Source organism: Mustela erminea, chromosome 3 (assembly GCF_009829155.1).
Source record: "Mustela erminea isolate mMusErm1 chromosome 3, mMusErm1.Pri, whole genome shotgun sequence".
Lineage (NCBI taxonomy): Eukaryota > Metazoa > Chordata > Mammalia > Carnivora > Mustelidae > Mustela > Mustela erminea.
Genome location: NC_045616.1, coordinates 12853845 through 12871143, shown reverse-complemented (window position 1 = coordinate 12871143; position 17299 = coordinate 12853845). Strand labels below are relative to the sequence as shown.

At 50.0% G+C, this 17299-nt stretch overlaps 2 protein-coding genes and 3 non-coding genes across 14 annotated transcripts; 4 read left to right on the top strand and 1 right to left on the bottom strand.

Moving 5' to 3' along the window:
* Nucleotides 1-26: 26 nt before the first annotated feature.
* RACK1 (receptor for activated C kinase 1) lies at nt 27-4562 on the top strand. The gene is made up of 8 exons (XM_032335240.1): nt 27-247; nt 1267-1438; nt 1952-2099; nt 2336-2431; nt 2838-2948; nt 3362-3502; nt 3899-4009; nt 4450-4562. Exons 1-8 carry the CDS (start codon nt 139-141, stop codon nt 4513-4515), a joined length of 954 nt encoding a protein of 317 aa, XP_032191131.1. The 5' UTR covers nt 27-138; the 3' UTR covers nt 4516-4562.
* On the top strand, nt 532-599 carry LOC116587435. Its single transcript, XR_004284443.1, has one exon. It is a non-coding gene; the product is annotated as a small nucleolar RNA SNORD95 (small nucleolar RNA).
* Nucleotides 1737-1814, top strand: LOC116587427. Its single transcript, XR_004284436.1, has one exon. It is a non-coding gene; the product is annotated as a small nucleolar RNA SNORD96 family (small nucleolar RNA).
* An 881-nt stretch (nt 4563-5443) lies between the features above and the next one.
* TRIM41 (tripartite motif containing 41) lies at nt 5444-17006 on the bottom strand. 10 transcript variants are annotated; one of them, XM_032335222.1, is made up of 8 exons: nt 14236-17005; nt 10347-10442; nt 8397-8660; nt 7810-7832; nt 7483-7610; nt 6855-7036; nt 6222-6285; nt 5444-5775 (listed from the first exon to the last, which is right to left on the bottom strand). In XM_032335222.1, exons 1-8 carry the CDS (start codon nt 15043-15045, stop codon nt 5654-5656), a joined length of 1689 nt encoding a protein of 562 aa, XP_032191113.1. In that variant the 5' UTR covers nt 15046-17005; the 3' UTR covers nt 5444-5653. The 10 variants fall into 10 exon arrangements, 8 of the variants coding, with proteins under 8 accessions (XP_032191113.1, XP_032191114.1, XP_032191115.1 ...); XM_032335223.1 differs by having other exon boundaries at nt 6861-7036; XM_032335224.1 differs by having other exon boundaries at nt 6861-7036; nt 8397-8627; nt 14236-17003.
* On the top strand, nt 16920-16992 carry TRNAV-CAC. The gene has a single exon. It is a non-coding gene; the product is annotated as a tRNA-Val (tRNA).
* Nucleotides 17007-17299: the final 293 nt, after the last annotated feature.

The window sequence follows — 17299 nt, the reverse complement described above, 5'->3', positions numbered from 1 at the left end:
GGGTATTTCCGGTTCCGGCGGGGGCTTTTTCTCTCTTTTTCTCTGCAGGGCCGTGGCGGGAGCGGCTGTGCTGCTAGTCTCTCTGAACTATCCAGCTCCATCCTTGTCGCCTCGGTGACACCCGCGCTCGCCGCCAACATGACTGAGCAGATGACACTTCGTGGCACCCTCAAGGGCCACAACGGCTGGGTGACTCAGATCGCCACGACTCCCCAGTTCCCGGACATGATACTGTCCGCCTCTCGAGGTACGAGCTAAGGTGCGGGGCAGAGGATTGAGGAATAGGGGGGTCGCCTGGCGTTGTCAGTGGAGCGCGAGTTGGCTGCTTGGAAAACTCGGTCCGGGTGTGGGTTGCGGTATGCGGCCCCGGCCCTAGGCCTCAGCCAGGACAAGCCCGTGAGACATCCCACTTGGCGGAGATGGAGATCTGTCAGCTCGTGGCTGGCAGGAGGATTGCAGGGTTGGGTTTTATTTCTTGCCCATCTTCTCGCAGGTGTGGCTGAGCGTGCCCAGGAGCCTACGGGGTCGGGCGGGGCGGTGATGACCCCAACATGCCATCTGAGTGCCTGTGCTGAGATCCAGAGGCTGTTTCTGAGCTTCCGCCCGGCCCTGTTCGTAGTGGGTAGTGGATGGACTCCAAGGGAACGTTGTGACTCCAATCTCCTTGCTGGCCCGTGCCTTCCATCCCCCCCACCCCGCGCTCTCGGTTTTTTCATTCTCCAAATTTGGCAGCATTTGGAGGCTTCTCGTGTCTCCCACCCCCCCTCCCCCGCCGCCCACTATTAAAAGTAGTCTGGGGCCAGGATAATGTTTGGCGCTTAATTGGAAAGCTTGCTGAGCCTTAACACGTTTCCGTGAAAGCAACCAGTCCCATAGCGTGTAAGGCAGCTTTCCAGCAGCAGTTGTAGGAATCCCATAGCTAGCTCGTCTTCCCATACCCAAGCGGCAGTGTTCATGGTTTAGACATCAGAGCAGACATAAAAGAGATGATGAGTTGATCCGAATATTAGAAGAGGACATACGTAGTCTAATCAAATTCTGCACCCCTGAGTTTAATTTTTGTGGCATTACTTAGTTCTACTTGACTTCTTTCTAAATAGCCAATCGCTTCCCTTCAGTAATAACAGCTCTCAGCCTGTGGTTCTCCTCTGCCCTTTAGTGTCTTTAATTTGTTTTCTTGAATCCAGCAATGACCTTGAGGGATCCTGGATTATCAGCAAGTGGCTATGGGATTCCTCACTGGGTTTCTCTCTTAACTTCCCCTAGATAAGACCATCATCATGTGGAAGCTGACAAGGGATGAGACTAACTATGGCATCCCTCAGCGTGCTCTTCGGGGTCATTCCCACTTTGTCAGTGATGTGGTCATCTCCTCAGATGGCCAGTTTGCCCTCTCCGGCTCCTGGGATGGAACCCTTCGTCTCTGGGATCTCACAACGCAAGTAGCTGCTCATTTAACTCCAGGGCAATGGGGAAAAGCTGAGCAGAAATGAGGTAGATGCTGTTGGGACGTGGTTTCCAAGGGACAGTGAAGTTCACTGTGGGAACTGAGAGTACGTAGAGCAGCTGGTTGGGGTTGTTAGATTTCCATCCTTGCTACTTTTAATTAGTTAAGCAGAATTGTTAGGAGTGGGCTGGTTGAGCAGTTTTGCCACACACTGTGGTTGGGAGTAGGCGAGTGTTTGAAGCTGGTTAGCTTGGGAGCTCAGGCTTTGGATCCTCAGGCATAATGGAGGATCCCAGTGATGACAGAACGACATTGTCAGCCAATCCCCACGTGGGAGTGAGGACATGTCCTGCAATTCTGAAGGGATGCCTGTTGTGATCAGACCCATTTCCAGGATCATGTGATTAATGGCAGCTGCAGTGAGACAGGAGCAAGGCCAGGGAAACAGTGTGACGTGGAAGGAGGTTTGTGGCATTTAGAGACTGACCAAGTCTTCCTTCTCAGGGGTACCACCACACGCAGATTTGTAGGACATACCAAGGACGTGCTGAGTGTGGCCTTTTCCTCTGACAACCGGCAGATTGTTTCTGGCTCCCGAGATAAAACTATCAAGCTGTGGAATACTCTGGGTGTATGCAAATATACTGTCCAGGTAACTGTGAAGGCACATGCAGAGAGCACATGTTCAAGATTCTCTCCTCTTCTTAACCTTCGCAGTATGTGGTGATTTCAGGCCTGGCCTGGACTCTAAAGGGGTTTTGTTAATATTAAGGTTTGGGTTCTGGGGGTATGAATATTTTCCATGTAAGTGAGGGAAGGGGGTGTGGTGGGGTTCTGGTTTCATAGAGACAGGATAGTTTCTCCTGATTGCTTTTCTGTCCTTTGCAGGATGAAAGCCATTCGGAGTGGGTATCTTGTGTCCGATTCTCACCCAATAGCAGCAATCCCATTATTGTCTCCTGTGGCTGGGACAAGCTGGTCAAGGTGAGCGTGGAACCAGGTGTAGGGCCTTTACCAGCCACAGGGTGCTCCCACTGCCTCCCAGGTGGTTCTAACTTTGAAAGCTTTGTCCTTCAGTTGGCTTTTCCTATTGCTGCCTTCTAAGTACAGGTCATTAGTTTTTGAGAACTTGCTCTGAGGTAGCTAATTAAGCCCAGTGTCCCTCATAAAGCAATACAGAACATTTGTTAATCCTTTTTAATCTTAATTGTCCTTGGGTGTCCCAGATTCTTTGAACCTTTTTGTTACTGATAGAATAAAAAATGGCCACCCTGTCCTTGAGCGCTTTTAAATAAGGTGCCGTGCCTTTTTGTCTGCCTTGAGCCCTCCTGACGCCAGTGGATTCAGAGCCAGTATTTTCACCTATTACTCCTCAATGTCCCAAACCTAGGTATGGAACTTGGCAAACTGCAAGCTGAAAACCAATCACATCGGCCACACGGGGTACCTGAACACTGTAACTGTCTCTCCAGATGGATCCCTCTGCGCTTCTGGAGGGAAGGTATTCCGGAACTGGGAGTTCCTACTCAGTGGGGGACAGTGTTTTAGAAAGAATACTTAGAATAATGAGATAGTTATCCACGAATAAGTATTTCTTAAGATTGCTTTCTAGAAATGACATAAATAAGGCATACTCTTTGAAACAAAAAGATTGTTTTCAGTAAAGCTGATTACTTGAAGCTGTTGATTAGGAGGTTTCAGTTTTCAGAACTAATTGTAGCGATTTACTTAGAAGTTGTCAGGATGTTGCAGGGTTGGTGAGGTTTCCTGGATTAAAGGAAAGGCACTCAAGTAAATACTGGTATTTGAATCATTAGCTTTGGGGACATTTGTTGCGGGGGAGGGACGGAATTTTGAAACCATTAACATCTGAATAGGTTGCATACTGCTTTGGTCACTCCCTTCTCTTCCCAGGATGGCCAGGCCATGCTGTGGGATCTCAACGAAGGCAAACACCTCTATACACTCGATGGTGGGGACATCATCAATGCTCTGTGCTTCAGTCCTAACCGATACTGGCTCTGTGCTGCCACAGGCCCCAGCATCAAGATCTGGGTGAGTGTGGGCTACAGTTCAGGCTGAGGCACCTGGCTGTATTCTCTGAGCCCTAGCAGTGTTGTGAGTTCCTGATTTGTCATGGATGGGATTCAAGCTTCTTGAACCGTGGGGCTATCAGTGGAGATCCAGGAAGAGCAAGTTAACAGCTTCCCATGATTGGAATTTACGGTGGTGGCAGATACTTACCTGCTAAAGGGGATGGCAAATTACAGCGTACTCAGTCTCAGCATAAATGACATGTTGGTCTAGGTTGTTCTGGAGGGGAGGAAGAGAGGCAGTCCTGTGCATTTTTAGGCTGCTCAGCAACATCCTCAGCCTCTTTCCCCCTGCCCTGCACCCAGAGATGCCTGTAGTAGGGTCTCTCCTTACCTGGATTATTTTCCTCTTCCTCAGGACTTGGAAGGCAAGATCATTGTAGATGAACTAAAGCAAGAAGTTATCAGTACGAGCAGCAAGGCAGAGCCACCTCAGTGTACCTCTCTGGCCTGGTCTGCTGATGGCCAGGTAAGTAGGTCTCTCCCTAAGTGACCTGGCTTCTACCCTTTCTCTCCCCCTTTATGTCCTTGGTGTATCTTTGACATGAAGTTAAAATGACGAAATTTGCCAGGGTGATTTGGGAGGACCAGATTAGCTGTGTCAGTGAATAGAGTACATGTTCCCACATCAGAAGGTAAATTGATATAGCAGTCAGTGATTACCTGCCTTCAAAGGTAAATTGATATAGCAGTCAGTGATTACCTGCCTTCAGTTGACACCTTAGATGACTTAACCATTTTACAAAAGTATGACTCCTTAATATACCAGCCATTGTCTTCTCTGGAATACATACCACCTACAACCTGGTGGTTAGAAGACTAGGAATCTTAAAAGAAAGGCCATCCTTATTAGAAATGTAGAGTTCTGTGGCTCTGACATGACCTGTTGCTATCCTTTCTCCCTTGCAGACTCTGTTTGCTGGCTACACAGACAACCTGGTGCGTGTGTGGCAGGTGACCATCGGCACCCGTTAGAAATATGGCAGAGCTTTAGGAATAAAACATTGGTTTTCTGACTTGTAGAAATTGTCTTTCTCTGATAAGCAAAAAAAGCTACTTTGTAATGCTATGCTGTATCACAATATCCTGTGTCTTAGCTATATATCCTCTAGGCCTCCCTTAAGTCTAGAGAAAATGTTCTTCAGGATTAGTAAAACCTCAGTTCTAGCTTCTAACACATAAGAAATAATTGAACAAATAGGTATTGTCATTGCTCAAAGCAGTATTATAAAAGAAGATATTCTGAAATGCCCCAGGTTTTAGGATAGGCAGTGAGGTTAAGTCTTTTTGTTGGAGATTTTTGAATCCTTCATCTGTGATGAAACAACTCACGAGAAGAACTGCTGCTTAATCATTACTTTTTACTCCTTCCATTGTTGGACATTAAAAATTGTAGAGTGGTCTGCAGGTATTTGTAAATAAGAGTCACAGAAGGCTTTTTTCTCAAATGGTGGAGGAGTAACATGGAACATGTTGATGTAACCTGTACAGATTTTCCATTTCCTTTTCTATCAACTCATAATGGTAATGAGACCTCTCCCGCTTTTATGGTATTTAAACTAGATAAAATGACACAGAGATTATGAAAATGTGAAGATTCTTGGAAAAACCATAGTCTTAAAGCCTCAAAGCAGTGATCTACATAAAGCAGGAAACAATCTCAAGTATATTCTAAAAAGAGTTTCAATTTAAAAAAACCTGTAGGTCATTCAAATGGGGCTGGGGGATGAGTACCACCATCTGGGAATAAGATCAAACCTGGGAAAGGGGTGACCAGTGCAAAAGGCAAGTTATCACGGGAAGGTATAATCAGTCCTCAGTTGTTTGGCATTACAGAAGAACTGGCTTACTATGGAGATTGTTTCATCCCGGTTTTGCTCATCTAAAGGAAAGGACTCCACCAAAGAAGCAAATAAACTTTTTATTTCCACAACACAACCCATCTTCCCTTTTCCCCAGGAACATAAATTGACCTCTGTCAAAGTAGAGGACAAAAGCTGACAAGTGACAGAAGGCAAGGGGTTACTAGAAAAATAGATTATACCCAAGGCTCTTCCGGGGATCCAAACCCCAGTCCCCAGGCTCCTGGTCAGGGCTCACCAAATGGAGAGAACTAAAGACATGAAGAGGCTGGAAACTGACACAAGGAACTCCATTGAGCAAAGGGGAAAGGAGCCTGGCAGTGAAAAGACCTGGAGGGGTTGGGTGGGGTGAGCTTTACTCCTAGTTTGAGTGCTGGAAAAAAGGAAGGAGGAGAAAATAATTTATTGGGTGATAAAATGGTATATAGTTTCAATCATGTCAACCATTCCAGAGCTCTCAAGCTAAATTCTGGCCAGTCTATGGAGGTAGAAATTGAGGATGGAAGGAGTTCAGAATCCCTCCTACTTCCCCTGGAGAGTAGACATTTATTACCCAGCTCTACCCTTTCACCCAACCTGCCTCCCCAAAAAAAGCTTCCAAATCCCTTAGCTAAAATGTGCATCAGAAAATGGAATGGGAGCAGACCTGTGTCTTGCCCAAGTACCCCCAGCCTGATAACTGACAAGGTATTAGAGCAGGGAAAGGGAAGTTAAGTAATGGAGTTAAATCTCCCCTCATCCCCTACTCAAACGCAGACCCCTAGGTGGATAGAGGGAAGGAAAACCAGGCAGCTGTTCTCATCAGGGACCCATGCAGACCTGTTGGACAGACATTGCAGGTGAGAGAAGGCTGAGCTGCAGGCCAGGAGGGTTCTTTAGGCTCCTAGAGGGAGAAGCGGGCCTGGGTCAAAGGGGAGCAGGAAGCAACAAACAGTGGAAGGAGCCTTTGAGCCCCCAAACTTATGGGCCACCCTCCACCACCACCCGCCCCCCAAGTGCTAACCAGAGGGGCCCCTGCGGGTGGCAGGCTAATCAAGGGCAGAGCTTGATACGGGTGCCCTTGGAGAGCACCCGGAAGAAAGGGAAGACACGCTCGCCCAGGAAAGCAGCTGAGAAGGTATGCACGTGGGCTAGAGTCTCCGCATTGTAGAAGCCCAGGCGCCCAGCCTCATAGTCCAGGTACACGCCAAAGCGCCGTGGTTTCTCACTTGGGCTCAGCAGTGTCTGCTCCGTTGAGCTCTGTGCCTGGTAGCGTTTCCCGTTGGTGCCCACACACCACACTTCCCTCTGGAGCAGGGGCTGTTGGGGTAGGTGGAGCCGGCGGCGGCGATGGTGATGGCGTGAGGAGCTGGCATCCCCGCTGCCCACAGAGGACCCCCCAGAGCCCACCTTCTCCTTATGATGGGTCGATTCACGGGCAGCGCCCACCGCCCAGCCCCGCCGCCCGCCCACCTCTACCTCCCAGTAGTGCCGGCCAGAGCGGAAGCCTTGGGCCCCCAAAACGCAGCAGTCGGCTGAGAAGCGCTTGGAATGGTCAGCAACCTCCTGCCGCCGCTCTGCCAGGCGGACCCCCCGGCGGTCAGGGGACAGCATCAGAGCTGGGTGAGCCGTGTCAGGGTCCAGCGTCAGGTCCACTTGGGGCGGTGGGGGGGGGGGGGGGAGGACAAATACGCCAGAACAACTGAACAAAAGAACAACTTTTCCCCCATCAGTAGCCAACTCTTAAGATTCAGCCTCTCCTGCTGTCCACCCCTTGCCTCCCTCCCTCCCAGGCTTCCAGGTGTCCTCACCCCACCCCATCCTAAAAGCCAGACTTGAGTTTCTATGGCCTCCACTTCTTGTTTCCAGGACACTGGACAGGTCTAACCTCTGGCCCTGGCTCTTCTTGCTACCCTCCCCTCCCCACCCCACCCCCTACCTGGTCTAGATAAAAGCTACTCTTGGCTTGAGGCCCCTACCTGTATGCTGCTCCACTTCAGCCCCAACCCCCCCCCCCCACCCTGCTCAGAACCCAATCAGAACTCAATCTCAGGTTTGTAAAGGGAAAGGCAAAGGAAGGTCGTAGAAGTGACCTCCCTACCTCGGGCAGCCTGACAGAACATCCGGCTCATTTTCCTCACGATGGCATCTGTCAAGAAGTCATGGCTATGGGGTTGACACGGGTCAGGGGACCAGACCTCTGGGGGCTGCAGCTGTACCTCTTCACACCTGGAGGAAGGGGACCGGGCAGGGGGTGGGACCATGATATTCCCAGAGGGAAGAGCAAAAGCTGAGGGGAAGGAGAGGAGGGTCCAGGAGGCAGAAACTCAGGTCCTGGGGAAGGAAGGAAAGGAGCGGGATATCCAAGAAAGGTAGGGATGGGGAACCAGATGCCACTGGGTCACAGAGGAAAAGGGTGGCAACACACCTATTGAAAGTCTCCTTGATGTCCTGGGAATAACAGAAACAAAAAGAGGGAGAGGGAAAAAGAGACAAAGAGAGAGTCAGCTGCACAGAGACAGCTCCTTTCTCCCAATCTGATTCCAGCCAGAGAAAGGACTGAACTTGAACAAGGAGTAAGAAAAAGCATCCTCAAGGCCCTCAATAAGCGTATGTCTATCTCAATCATCCCTATGCCTCAGCACACCTAATTCATCTCAATCTGTTACGAGACCAGTAACAGAATTTTCACCCCAGTAAAAGAATTTTCACAACATGACTTGTGAATCTTTTTCAGGATATCTCTGTCAAAAATTCTTTCCTCAACTCTCCTTTAAAACCCTCATTCTACAATTGAATCTTCTTTCTTTTCACTGGGTATTATTACATGCACACCACATTTGGCATTAACTCTGTCCCCAGCCTCAAAAAACCTTTTGGTCTTAGGTTAAATCATTGTGGGGTCCTCTCAACGAGGAGAGAGGCAGCTCTGAACAGACGTTTGGTAAGCACTGCCTGACAGAGCAAATAGGGGTTTTGGGGAGAAGGGGTGATAAAGAAGGGGACACTGCTCACCTGGAGCAGCCGCAGGCCCCCCTGCTGGCTCCGCTCCTGGGCCTCAGCCAGCAGGCGGCTCAGCTGGGCAGCCTGCTCTGCCAGGCGGCTGGCTGCTGCTCCTGCACGCCCTAGCTGGGCTTCATGCATCTCTCGGAGGCGCCGCTCCAACCCTGCCTGCTCTTCAGCCAGAAACCGTGTCAGCCGCCCGAACTCCGAGGCCACAGCTGCCAGCTCTGACTTCATCTGGCTCTGGGATGATGCAAAGGGGATGGTGGATACCACCTCAACACACAGAAACATAAACTTCCAATTTTGCAACTGCTGCCCCTCAACCAAGGTAACGGAGCCCTACATCCCAAATGGAAAGAGGCCCCTGTCCCCTTCCCCACCTCCCAGCCTTACCAGGCACCACTCCCACACCCCCAGCACACTGGTCTCAAACTCAACAATTTCCGTCTGCAACTTATCTCCACCCTGGCTAACTAACTTCATTCATCTTTCTCGTCTAAGTTTAAAGATATTCCTAGAGAGAAGCCTTCCCTCCCCTCCAGATCTAAATCAGGACCACCCCCATAAGTATCCTTGTATATGATGGCATTAATCTTAATTTAAAATGTTATGTTTACATTGAAGTATCTTTTAACATCCTTTACCACCACTGCATAATCTCTGTTTACCACAAGGTCCCCAGACCCTGGAAGAGCACCAACCACAAAGCAGGTACTTAGTAAGAACTTTTTGAAATGAATGAATAAAAAATTCAGGAATCAAGATGTCAAGTTAAGATCTTGACTATACCACTAATGACCTGAGAAAAGTCACCTAATCCTTCTAGATCAGGAGTCTAGTGAACTTTTTATAAATGGCCAAATAATATTTTACATTTTAACAGCCAAGAGGCAAAATCATGGGCATCATGGTGTAGGTACTTCTAAATGTAATGACAGAAAACTTCTGCTCACTCTCATCCCATTTGCCTGGGCTGGCGACTCTTAGATAAGGGCATGCTTTCCACCCATCAGCTAGAGACATTCTTGGGACATAGTATAGCAGGCCAGAGAGGGGAAAGGAAGTTCTGACTGACCAAGTGAGTGAAGGAAGTCAGTTTCACCCTCTGTCCCAGAGACACTCAAATCCTGACATCATCTCTCTGTAACCCAGGACCCCAGAAGTCACAATCTGAGTATCTGACTAGAGGAAAGAGGACTCCCAGACTGATTCCACCACTTGGTCCCTGGCAGTCGCCAGCAGCACAGTTCCTAATATGTAGGTGCAAAAAATAAGCAAAAGCCCTAGAAAGCGGCAAGACCCCTCACTGGCCAGGGCAGTAGGCACGGGAGAGATGAGGGAAGAGGCCTGGTCTCCAAAGCTCAGTGCCAAGGCATTCTCAGTGCTTGCTGACCTTACAAAAACGGGTAGAGTTGGGGGTGAGGGGTTGATATTATGGGGAAAAATATAGAAAAATACTCTTTGGGGAGAGGTGCTCAATCAAGAGAAACAGCTGAGAAACACTGAACTAGAAAAGACTCAGTCTCTGCCATGCTAACAGTCACAAATTCCTATCCTCCATTAAACACCCTGGTGCCCCCTCTCTTACTCAGAACTTCTCTGATGGCTGTTACATGGATTTTCCTTGCTCACTTCTGCCCTCTGTGCTATCTGGTGTGGTGGGGACTGGGCCTGGAGCGAGGTGTCTGGTTGGTAAGCCTGCTTTTTTGCAGCCCTGGGCCAGGGACCCAACCTCTCCTCACCAGGCCTGCTACCACTCTATTTTGGAACCTACGAACAAACACTCTACTATCCAAAGCCCCTCTCTCTTCCAGATCCTAAGAATATGTCTACTTCTCTCCCAGGCCTCGGCTGCCCCTCTTCAGGGAATCTAGCCACCACTCTTGAGCACAGGCAGCCCATAGGCATTCCCTGCCCTGATTACAGAGCCAGTCAGCCCTATCAAGGACATTCACCCACCTTTAGCTCTGTCACCCGCCTCTCCTCCTTGGCCTTCATCTTCTGCACAGCCTCTAAGTGCTTCCTCAGTGGTTCCACATGCCCCTGCAGTTTGGCCTGAGGGAATGGGAAAGGAAGGTTAGAGGCCTGGGATAGGAGAGGCACCTGCTTTCAGTGCCCATCTGCCCCATCCTCCCTGCAGTGCACTGGGGCCCAAAGCCTGATCCCCAACACAGGTATCAAATAAGCATCATCCTCTCTTCCTCCCCTTTCTTCTCTTGATGACAAATGCCTCCAATACTCTGCCTGTACCCATGTACAGAAGCCATGTACAGAACCCCAGATTCTCTAAAAGTAAGATCCTGAGGACTACAGAGCTCCATACTCAGAGTTGGGATGGACCTGGCTTGAAGCCCTCATCACATGAAGTCCTCCTGTATGATGTTCCTGCCTATGGTCCCTTCCCCCTCATTAGCAATCTTCCTTATAACTTTCATCTCTAAAAAACTTCTCTGACAATTTTGTTCCTGTCCTAAAGATCCTTCCATGGTTCTCCACCATCTGCAAAATATGAGGCCCTCATTGCCTCTACGTTTCTAGCCTCCTCTCCTATACTTCACCCTTTCTAATACAGACTCTTAGTTTTAGCCACATAAAACTGTCTTTTCCTGAATGTAATTCTGTATCTTTATCCATGCTGCTTCCTCTACCTGGGATTGCCTTTCTCCATTTGGCCCAAGGCATTCTTCCTTTAAAACCCAGCTACCCGGCCATGGTCCAGATCCTCCCTGCCCCCACTTCCTGTCACCCCAAGGAACATGAATATAACCTTTTTAATACTTCTGAGGCACTGTAATGATTTTTAAGTATGCTTCCCCCAAGACACAGGGACTCCTGGGGGCAGAGGACCCACATGATTTCTATGCCTCTCTGTCCATTTCTCTCCCACTCACTTACTAAATGAAAAACAAAAACCCTCTCTTCCTATGGTTTTAATCTTCACAGCCAATATGCATTGAGCTCTATGTTCCAATCACTTGTAACAGAATCTTTTTTCTTTAAAAGACTGTTAGAGACCAGAGATGGGCCCAACCTGTTTTCTTCCCTTTTCAATGTCTCCCACTACTTCTGCCTTTCTCTCTCCTTTCCTTGAGAGGCAGTACAGGGCAGAAGAGCTTAAGTCTAGACTCCAATCTAAACCTGAATGTATCCAAGTGACCTGATGCAAGCTACACTTCAAGTTTCCTCACCTTACACGGGAATTGGTAATAACAGAATCTACCTAATGGACAGTATGCTTCACACAGTCTGGCATGTACCAAAGATCAGTAACTGTTATCTAGTATTCTCTACCTGTGTCTAAGCTGCCAATGACAACCTGATAATGACCCTTGAACTAAAGGGGTTACTGACCCACAGTACAACAGGCAGTTGTTGCACAGGATAAGTGGTTGTAGAAAAAACTACATTAAAAATATTACAAGCAGGGGCACCTGGGTGGCTCAGTGGGTTAAAGCCTCTGCCTTCCGCTCAGGTCATGATCCTAGGGTCTTGGGATCAAGCCCCACATCGGACTCTCTGCTCAGCAGGGAGCCTGCTTCCTCCTCTCTCTCTCTCTCTGCCTGCCTCTCAGCCTACTTGTGATCTCTGTCTGTCAAATAAATAAATAAAAATCTTAAAAAATATATATTACAAGCAATCACTAACATGAAAGTAGCATGAACTACAAAAAATTGTCTTTTCATACTACTTTCTACTTTTCTCCAAATCTACTCAGAATTTATGATGCTTAAATTTCTCATTTAATATTTTTCCTAAATACTGGAAAATTGACAAAAAATTGATAAGCACAAATACAAACAGAGTACTATTTAAGAAAAATTATCAAGGGCTTTCAACTTTTTAGGAGCTTTATTTAAACATCATTTGTATTATTACCTATTCAATAAAGAAATACTTCTACAAAACAACACTGTTTCAAGCTAGTGCTAGTTAATGTACATATTTGAAAAGGATTAACTATCTGCCCATAACATAGCCTGTAAATTAGAAAAGAAATCACTCGATTTAGTTCTATATAGTAAAACTTATGTATTTACATTTACTGATCAGTTAATGGCAGATTATTTGCATCTCTATGGCCTCCTCAAACTGCAGAGCCCTACTGGGCTGGCATACAACAGATGTGGCTAACACAAATTAAAATCCAGTTTCAGAAGCTCTTCAGAAGAGTCCTGTAGGAGGAGGGTGGAGAAGGGGTGGAACACCCATGAATAGTCCTCCCCAAGATTCAGTTAACAAACTGACGGTCCATTGATGTGTATGGTTAACTAGGAGCCAAAAAAAAAAAGAGGTAAAAAAGGACAAAAGGAGATCACAACCTTCCCCAATAATGCAGGGTTTAAAAAACAGGTGATGTTACCAATGCAGTGATTCCCATGCTGCACTGGGCTTTCTTAAAGATATTCTGATATTCTCCCTGTCTCTGTCTCAGAATCTCAAGGGGTAGGGCCCACTGTACTTTTGAAAACTCCCCCAGTAACTAGGACAATCACTGCGTGGAAGAAACAGTTACTTGTCATGAAAGGATTTTAGGTTTGTCTTAGCTGTACTACTCGTAGCTAAGAAGTTCTAGACTGGTTACTCTAAAATGAGGGTAATGATAAGATTACCTAAATGAGGTTACTGTGTTAGACGATACAAAAACATGGGTCATAACACAAAAAAGTTCTGCACATGGGAGCTACCCTCTCTTTCTCCTGGACTCACTATTTCAAACCCATCCCAGCTTTCACTAAGTATTACTATTTGTGCTGGCTGTCTCATAGGTATCCCCAAAGACTGAAGGCCAGAAGTATGGTGCAAAGTATTAACCAAACTAGAATCAGACTCTAAGAAGTCACATGTCAGGAAAGTCAAACAAGACATCTAAATGGTGGTGACACTGTTAACAGTATGCAGGGGCACAGGCACAGGGGAGGGGGATCATAACCAAGTCCATCACTTACTAATAACTGTGTGGCCCTGTGTATATTACTTAAATCTGTTTCCTAACCTGTAAAACAGGGATAGAAACTATATCAAACTTACACGATTGTTTTGAGTTTTAAATGAGACAGTCCATGAAAAGTGCTTAGTACAGTTCCTGGTGTACATCATAAGTTAACTGTTCAGTAAAAATTAACTTTTAATCCTGGAGAAATTAGAGTTCCAAAACTTTCAGAGATGCCTGAGTGAATATTCGCAAGTGCAGAGCCCAGTCTTCTGACTTAAGAAGCATCTCCCTTTTCCCTGCGTTCTCAGGAAAGGTAAGTTCTAGTTAGTACATTAGACTGATGCAGATCCAGCAAAAGTCCGTGAGGAGAAACAAGCCCTATCAGGGGGTAGGTGAGAAGCCCATCAAACGGCAAGTGCAGAGTATCTGGGGTATGACACTAGTAATCATTTCTACATTCCTGCTCCTTAAGGCACTTTCTTTTTCCTTGAGGTCCCAAGTCCTTCCCAACTCTAGGGGTCTGAGTCAAGGACAGAGTGAGGACTCATCCACAGGAAAATCAGACTGGTGGTAAAGCCTGAGGAGCCTGTCACCTGCACTCCTATACTTAAGAGACACTGGAAATGGGAAACAGGAGTGCTTTCCCTAAGAGATGCAACCCAATGATATGCTATCACCCGGGCTTTGCCCAATTTCTTTTGAGGAAGCCAATCTTCCTGGTCTTCACTGTTCTGCTGTCTGTGAGCAGGATCCTTCTCAGTCTAACCCACCTTGAAGCCAGTGAAGTGCTAAGAAAAGGAGAATCAGAGCACCAGGGCTTGAAGTTCTGGGGTTAGGAGGGGACATGTTTCCTTTTCCCAGCTCCTCTTTCTTCCTCTCCACCCCCACTCAGCTCCCATCCTCTACTTCTCTCACCTTATACTCCTGCACCACCTCCTCCAACGGCACCACGCTGTGCTGTTTGTGGCTCCTGGATTCTCGGCACACCACACAGATGGCCTCTTCATCCACCTCGCAGAAGAGCTTCAGGGCTTCCTGGTGTTTGGGACAAATGCCCTGCTCGCTCCCACGGCTCCCTCGACCAGGAGTTGGGTGCATCTGCCGAATCACCTGGACCATGTTGGCCAGCTGCAGGTTGGGGCGGAAACTCCGCCTGGGAAAGCTCTTTCGGCACTGGGGGCAGGTGAAGCACCTCCGAGGGGCTGGAGGTGGGGGCAGTGGGGTGACGGGGTCTAGCTCTTCTTCCTCGTCCTCCTCCAGCACTTCCTCCTCGTCCTCCTCATCCTCCCCTCTCAGGTCCTCCTCCATGTCCCCCAAGTAGTAGTCCAAATCTTCCTCCTCGTCCTCCTCCTCCCACACGTAGTCCATGTTGTCCCAGTTGGACCCTCCCATGCCACTGGTCCAGAACACACCCTCCTCTTCTTCCTCGACCTCCTCCTCCATGTCGCCCTCATAGTCTTCATCCCGCATGGGGGTGTCCCACCCCCCACCGGCCCCCACAGCCTCCACTTCCTCCTCCTCTCCGTCCTCCTCTTCCTCCTCCCGGTCCAACTCCTCTCTGTCCTCCTCATCCTCCCCTCCCCACAACTGGGTTACACACACTCGGCAGAAGTTGTGCCCGCAGCCGATGGACACGGGGTCCGTGAAGTAATCGAGGCAGATGGCGCACACCGCCTCCTCCTGAAGGGTCTGCACAGGGTTGGGTGCCATGGCAACGGCAGCCATCTTAGTGTCCAGTCAGCCAGTGTAGATGGGCGGTGGGGGGGGCGGGGGGCGGGGGTCTTCCCTCTCAGACGCCCTGACGACCCGGCCCCACCCCCACCCCGCCTCTCCACACCTTGCCTCAAGCGCGGACAGAGGAAGGTCCTCCCGACAACCCACCCCTCCACACAGAGTTCCCTACTCCTAGACGACAACCGTGTCTCTGCGAGTAGAGGGGACAGAGCTCAGCGTTACAGCCAAGTCCCTCAGGTGGCCCTGAGTGCAAATCTGTCCCAACGTTCCCTTGGCCTCCTCATAAACCCCCGCCCCTCCTCACTTCCTGGCTCCGCCCCCTCACTTCCGGTCTTCCTTCCAACACTTCCGGCGTCTGCGAGTCACCTAAGCTCGCGAGTTCCCTCCGCGGTAGCGCTACGCCCCCTTCTTTCCTCCCGGGCCCCTGGGCGACAGGAAACGGCGAGGAGACGCTCTAGCAGGCACACGGGAACAGGGCGGGAGGGCTAGAACGATGGAGGCCCACGTGTCTGTAATATGAAGGAGCAGGGAACGCGGAGGACCTGGAAGAACCGGCCTCCCCCATCCCCCGCCACTGGAGGCAAACTTCGGGGAACGGCGGAAGCGCTTAGCGGCCGTCCGCTCTCGGTGCCGTGACCGCGTCGGCCCGGCGCCATGCTACTAACCGAACACGAAGGACTGCACCAGGGACTCCCCACAACCGATTCCGGAAGCGGAGGGGCGGGTCCCGTTGAGCATCTCAAGTACTTCCGGCCCTTCTAGGCCACGGATTTTGTTGTTTGGGAACTCAGTTCCTCAGAGACGGCTTGGGGCGGGGATCGGAGTCCTTGCCCATCTTCCCTCAGCCAGTGGGCGTTTCCACACGCGGTTGAGGAACTGCCCTGCGCTCGCTCTCGTGTCGTTCAGACGAGTCGTCCAATTGCTCCTCCGTAAAGGAGGAGCGAAATCATGACCTGGACATTCACACAGTGGAACACTCTTTAGCTGTAGAAAGGGAATCCTCTTCAGGATATGTCGTGAGGTGAGGAAAGCGAGGTGCTGAGAAGTGTCATGCTGCCGTGTGCAACACCGGACAGGGTGTAGGGTGTATCTGGTAACTTTGTCGTCCTGCGTTTGCTCATGTAAAGGGCACGCTTTCCTGTTATAGGGTTTTGTGAAATTAGAGTCACCGTCATTTCAAAGTGGTTAGCAGGTTGCTGAGCGCACTGTGGGTGAGTTCGGGGCCGTCGGTTCATTCGATGAAGCTCGGCGCTGGGCGCCACGCACGCCCGGTGCCCACACCGCCTCGAGGTGTGCGTGCGCGCGGCCCAGCCTGAGGGCAGGGCGTCAAACCGGGTTTGCGGTGCTCAGTTTATCCGAGAGGCTCCCGTCCAGGCTGCGGGACTGTGTGACTAAAAGTGCCGCTTTGGGACTCAGGGCGTCTCTTTGGGGCGACCGAAACAATGCCCGAGGCTTCTGAAGAATTTCTCCTTTAATGAAACAAGACAGGGAAGCCTGCAGGGGCAGTGACAGGAGCGTCCTTCGCGGGCCGACTTCCCGCGGAGCGCCGGCCGCCGCCGCGGGATGCCCGGACTGGGCGCGCGCGCTACTCACCCGGTCCTGGAGGCGCTTTGCCGCCCGTGTTGATGCGCCCGGAGGACGTCCGCTTCCTCAGAAGGGTGGCCGAACACGCCCGAACCAGCAGTGCTCGTGGGTGAGCAACCAGACGAGGCCGTACCAGGAGAAGTGTGGCCGCGAGCCCCGAACACAGCTCGGCCGCCGGCGCAGGGAACCCCTGCTGCTCGGAAATCCCGTCTTCGCTCAACCGGGTCTCTCCCGATCCTGTGTAGCTTCAGGGTGGTGTTTGCTAGAACATCTTGCTATCGGTTTCCGTAGTGTAGTGGTTATCACGTTCGCCTCACACGCGAAAGGTCCCCGGTTCGAAACCGGGCGGAAACAACTTTTAGTCTGCAGTCACTTCCCGCCCGTGCATGAGGAAAGGACGTGTGCACGTCTCCCTCTTTTTCTTGTTGGGAGACAGGCAGTAAGACGGGACAGTGCGGAGCGCGTCCTCCATAAATGCTCCCATGTAAACTGAGGCTCCCTCCTCAGCTGATCTCGCTCTTACCCCGCAAGCGTGCGCAGAGCCTCCTCTCCGGGGTTGGGGCAGCCTTATCGTCGGCTTCTCTAGTCCTAGTCACGAGGACGGTCGGGCACACAGTAGGTGCTCCATATTTGCCTCCTCCCTGGTGAGCATTTCAGTCTT

What these genes read in the sequence shown, in the direction of transcription:
- TRIM41 (XM_032335219.1), bottom strand. Translation starts at nt 15,045, where the DNA reads ATGGCTGCCGTTGCCATGGCACCCAACCCTGTGCAGACCCTTCAGGAG. An exon ending in GGGGCCTGCGGCTGCTCCAG is followed by an intron (nt 7,833 to 8,396) that starts GTGAGCAGTGTC and finishes TGTTATTCCCAG; the next exon opens with GACATCAAGGAGACTTTCAA. An exon ending in GTTCTGTCAGGCTGCCCGAG is followed by an intron (nt 7,037 to 7,482) that starts GTAGGGAGGTCA and finishes CACCGCCCCAAG; the next exon opens with TGGACCTGACGCTGGACCCT.
- RACK1 (XM_032335240.1), top strand. Translation starts at nt 139, where the DNA reads ATGACTGAGCAGATGACACTTCGTGGCACCCTCAAGGGCCACAACGGC. An exon ending in CGTCTCTGGGATCTCACAAC is followed by an intron (nt 1,439 to 1,951) that starts GCAAGTAGCTGC and finishes CTTCCTTCTCAG; the next exon opens with GGGTACCACCACACGCAGAT. An exon ending in GCTGGGACAAGCTGGTCAAG is followed by an intron (nt 2,432 to 2,837) that starts GTGAGCGTGGAA and finishes TCCCAAACCTAG; the next exon opens with GTATGGAACTTGGCAAACTG.